Source organism: Myotis brandtii, unplaced genomic scaffold, assembly GCF_000412655.1.
Source record: "Myotis brandtii unplaced genomic scaffold, ASM41265v1 scaffold6, whole genome shotgun sequence".
NCBI lineage: Eukaryota > Metazoa > Chordata > Mammalia > Chiroptera > Vespertilionidae > Myotis > Myotis brandtii.
The window spans coordinates 1,472,813-1,477,812 of NW_005370271.1; the positions used below are offsets into that span (position 1 = coordinate 1,472,813).

The window sequence follows — 5,000 nt, forward strand, 5'->3', positions numbered from 1 at the left end:
GCCCAGGCCTCGCCCCCCGCGGGCGCCGGGGGTTGTTGGGGCCCGATCCCCAGCGAGACGAGGACCGCAGAGCAGGACTATCGTGTAGAAACCCCTGCGTCATGCCGTCGGGAGGGCGCTCCCCACGACCTTGTGTGTGAGTAACAAGTTCTTAGGGTGATCGGTTAAGAAATACACTCCCCCCCCCCCCCCAGGTCAAATAGAGCTTAACCTATTCTGTAAGTAAACTTTTATTGTATGAAATAGAGGCTTATCTTCAAAGGAGCTTTGGCACACTTTTTTTTTTTTGCCTTTTGGTTCCTCTTTTGCCTCTTAGTCATTTTTTCTCTGCAGGGTCATGTGAGGTGAAACTTAGACTGAAGTCACCGTTTGTCAGAAACACCATTTTTTCTTTGACATGAATCGGGGGCTTCACAGTGCTTTGCATGCAGAGTCAGCATTCAGTAACTATCCCCCGAGTGGATACTTGTTCGGCCTTCAGGGAAGGAAAGAAAAGACTGTTACCTCCTTGATATTCTGTGGCCGGGACCCTTTCTTGCTCTCTTAAATAAACGTGTGTTATGAGGCCCGTTACTTCCAATTAGTTTAAACGTAAAACGTAATTCAAGAAGGAAATCTGTTACATGAATTTCTATCATTTGGTAGCATCAGGTCCCCCTTGCCTTCCTCCCTCCCATCTTCCCGAGCAGTAGTAGGTGAAATCGAGTGTCAGAATTCAGGGGTTATGAAAGCAGTTTATAGTCACCAAATGTAAGTTCTGAGACTGGTTTCTCCCACTGGAGTTAGAGTTTCTGCCTTCAACTCTGTCATTACACCAGCGATTGTCAACCGTGGTGCCACAAGCATTTTTAGAACATGAATACCTGGCTGTTCAGTCAGGGGCACTGACCTCTTTCCCTTGGATTGTCAAATAAAAACATGACAGCAGCCAACACCACCATAGCCGTCAGGGGAGAAGGCCCTGTCGTGAACCATAAATATAGGTCATATAATCGAGTTGCATCTTATTGGTCAGGTTGGATAAGGTTACGTCTGATTGGTTCATTCTTGGTACCAAAAATCCTTAGGCACCTGATTTTTTAAAAAATCACTTTGGCACAAAAGGGGTAGGTAATTACTATTATTTATTATTATTATTTTTTTGTAAATCAAAATTACACCTATATTTTTGTCAGATCGGCAAAAATATATATATATTTTGGTGTGCCACAGAATTTTAGTAATTAGTTTACATGTGCCATGAGATGAAAAAGGTTGAAAATCGCTGCATTACACGACTGTCTGCCTTTCCAGCCTTCATACTCAGAAAAGCATTTATTAATGTGTTGGTAGCATTGACCACTCCTTTCTTAAAACTTGATGCCCATGCTGTTATCTGGGTAATGAAATGCCTCCTAATGTGCATGGCTACGAAGTTTCTAGCCCTAGTGTCATGATTCAGGTTTGACCTGCTAGTGACACGTTATCCGGGTCTAAGCCACAGCCTCCACCCCAATCCTTATATTTCCTGCTCTTGGCAGGACTGAGCAGGTCTTGAAACAGAGTGCCTCCTAGGAGTTACTGTATTACATTTTGAGAAGCACTGCCCCTAGCTGGATGATCCCCGTGACCTTGAGCAATTTAGTTAACTTTTCCACATTCCCATTTCCTCATTGTAAAGTGGAAATGTTAGTACGGAATTAGTACTGGTTTTCCTTTGCCTCCTGTAAAGACTGCAAGTTAATTTTTTAAAATACATGAAGGAGATGAATTGCTTCAAGGACTATGGTGAATTTTTAAAACAGGAGAAAGGGTAGCGAAGTTATGGTTAATTACCATGTTTCTCTATTATTAGATAGAGATATATATATATATATATAATTTTAGAGAGGAAGGGAGAGGGAAAGAGACATAGAAACATCAGTGATGAAAGAGAATCATTAATTGGCTGCCTCCTGCACGCCCCCCAATGGGGATTGAGCCGGCAACCCAGGCATGTGTCCTTGACCAGAATCAAACCTGGGACCCTTCAGTCCACAGGCCAATGCTCTATCCACTGAGCCAAACCAGCCAGGGGCCAGGAGAGCCTTTTTGATTTGAAGCATGAAGACATCTTCATTGAGATAGTAAAGCACCTTCATAAAGGTGCCCCGTGTGAGGGGAGGAAGGGAGACTTTGCGGTTCCATCCTCTTTCCTGCGAGACCCCTGCACATCAGAAGACCGAAAATAGGGTGATGAGGTTTTCAGGACCTGGCGAGGCAGGGAGAGAAAAGGGCAAAAGGGAAAACTTCTGAATCTATGTGTAACCTAAAGCCCCTTCCTCATTCTCTCCTGTGACTGAACAAGTGTAGGATAAAAGGATGAAATCAAGTCTGTGCCTGAACCCGCTTTCCTGGCCATTCCTGTTTCCATGATTCCCTTGTTTCTCTCTAGGAATCCACACATCTCTAAAAGTTCAGGTTTTTCACGGTGGCTCCCTTAGCAGTAGGTTGGGGGAGGAAGCACAGGAATTGATGTGCCAAGAGTTATAAGCTCATTTTTCTCAAACATGCAGGACATTTTCAGACGTACGGAAAAGTAGGAAGAGCAGTATGACTGCTGTATACCACCACGCAGATCCAGTAATTATGTATTCGCTTTTGCTTCATCTCTGAATAAGTGAGTGTGTGCGTATCTGTGTGTGCACATCTCACAGCACTTTTATCTCAGACTCCCCTGTTCATCCTTATCCTCCTTTCCTGTTTTGTTCTCCATCTGCACTACTGACCTTCTGGCAGATAGATAGATAGATAGATGATAGATAGATAGATGATAGATAATAGATCTATCTTGTTTCTTGTTCCACTTGTTTGTTGTCTGTCTTCCCCCACTATCATGTAGACTTCACCAGGGCAGGGGTTTTCCCGTTTCCTTCCCTCCTGTCTCCCCAGAGCCTTGTACATACCGGACGCTCAATGAAAATCTGTTGAGTGAATGAGTGGATGTGCCAGCATAATAACCATAGAGAACACAACGCACAGCACTTCCAAAGGATGAGTTAAACATAGCAATAGGAGTTCTGATATTTGCTTCCCGCCTTCTAGGAGACAGTCCTTCTTACTCTGTGGGGTGTGGGGACCTTTCTTTGGACACGACTCTTGTGGATGGTGGGGGCACTGAAAGGTGTGACACCGCAGGGTGAGGTGATGAAAGGAATATTTTAGAACGATTAATCCTGGGTGATTGCCGAGAGAATGAAAGGGAAGGAATACAGCTAGACAAACTTGATACATTTTCATGCTAAGGGTGGGAACGGAAAGGAAGAAGTCCACATAGGGGAGGATGCTTTAGAAGGATTAACCCACAGCATTTGGTGACTCTGAGGGTGCAGAGGAGGCATGAGCACAAAGATGACTGATATGAGGGTGGGGTGTGGGTGGAAGGCAGAGTTGCTTCGGGGGAGCAGGAGGGTCAGAGGGGAGCCTTTGTGAGGTGCGGTGGGAAGAGGTTGGCATGGACCCAGTTTCAGAGTGCTGACATTTGCCAGGTTCGAGATCCAGGTTTAACTTTTTCAGACAGGAATGGAGATGGGGAGAGGTCAACACTAGAGAGCCCCATTTTCAGCAGCACAGTGTCATTTTGTGGTAGAAATGCCAAACGGGGTAGTTCCTTGGATGTCAAAATGAGTTGTCACTGTAGCCGTTGCGTTCAGTTTCAGGTGGGTTTGGATTAGACATCTAAGCTGTGACATAAGTGCATATCCCTTCCCATACAAATAATGTTTCATTATTTACTTTAACTTCTACCAAATGCACCCCAGGGTGCAGTGCAGTCTGTGGGTGTTGGGACAGGTTGGGGTGCCTTTTCTGGGTGCACAGTCCCTGCTTGTGTGATCACTTGGGAAGGGGACTTGAACCATCCTGCAGTGTCTGCATAGTTTGCAAGTGATCTAATTTTTTGTTTGTTATTGTTTTTTAGAGTTATCATCACCATGTTGGTGACCTGTTCAGTTTGCTGCTATCTCTTGTAAGTATGTTTCTCTTGTAAGTAATTTTTTCCTAAAATAATAAGCATTATTCTTGGCATTTATAATGTATGTGGTGGGAAATGAAATAAGTGGAGCATGGTTGTTGTGAAACTTTACAGCTTTGTTTCATTGAAGTGTATCCCTCATGCCTGAAGAATAAAATAATGTCTGAAGAATAAAAATAGCATACTTTTTAAAAAGTTTTAAAAACCCCACAAAATTTTTAAAAAAGAAAAAATAACACATTTTCTATGTTCAGTACTTATATTTACATAATTTTATAATTATGCCATTACTTACATAATTAAATATAAGTATATTTACATAAGAACTGTACAGATACTCTCTCCCTCTGTCAACCCAAGTACAGTTTATACTCACCAGAAATTGTATTGTAGTGCTTTGTATTTCACTATTGTGAAGTATTTAGGCCTCGTTTCACTTAAATATTTCACCATCTCACTTAAATAAAGCCATTCTTTTTTGTTTGTTTGTGTCCATGGACTATGCATATATGTTCTTTGGTTAATTCCCCCTCCCCTTCCTGCAAAAGCCATTCTTTATTATGACTTTTGTTCATTTGCTGAACAGAAGTTGAGCTAGAATTGTAATCAAGTAGGGTAAGAACAATTTTTTAAATTAAAATTTTTTTAATTAATTTATTTTTGTGAATCCTCACCAGAGGATATTTTTTCTATTGATTTTCTTTAGAGAGGGTAGAGGAAGTGAGGAGGAAGAGGAGGGGGAGGAGGAGGAGAGAGAAAACATGATGGGAGAGAGAGAGAGAGAGAGACATCGATTGATTGCCTCCTGCACTCACCCCAACCGGGGCTGGAAATCAAACCTGCAACTCAGGTAAGTGCCCTTGACCAGGAATTGAACCTATGACCCTTGGGTGCACAGGCTGACGCTCCAACCACTTAGCAATCCAGGCTAGGGCAAACATTTTTAAATTTAAAAGTGTAATACTTAGCATCTATTTGAATAGATTATATTCATTTATAAAAACTGTTG

At 42.5% G+C, this 5,000-nt stretch overlaps 1 protein-coding gene across 1 annotated transcript in view; it reads left to right on the forward strand.

Moving 5' to 3' along the window:
- Positions 1-86: 86 nt before the first annotated feature.
- Positions 87-5,000, forward strand: part of ATP6V0E1 (ATPase, H+ transporting, lysosomal 9kDa, V0 subunit e1) — a 21,564-nt gene continuing 16,650 nt past the window's right edge. The window contains exons 1-2 of the mRNA XM_005879372.2: positions 87-136; positions 3,938-3,985. Coding sequence (XP_005879434.1) covers positions 102-136; positions 3,938-3,985 — 83 coding nt within the window. The 5' untranslated portion in view covers positions 87-101. The remainder of the gene's footprint in view (positions 137-3,937; positions 3,986-5,000) is intronic.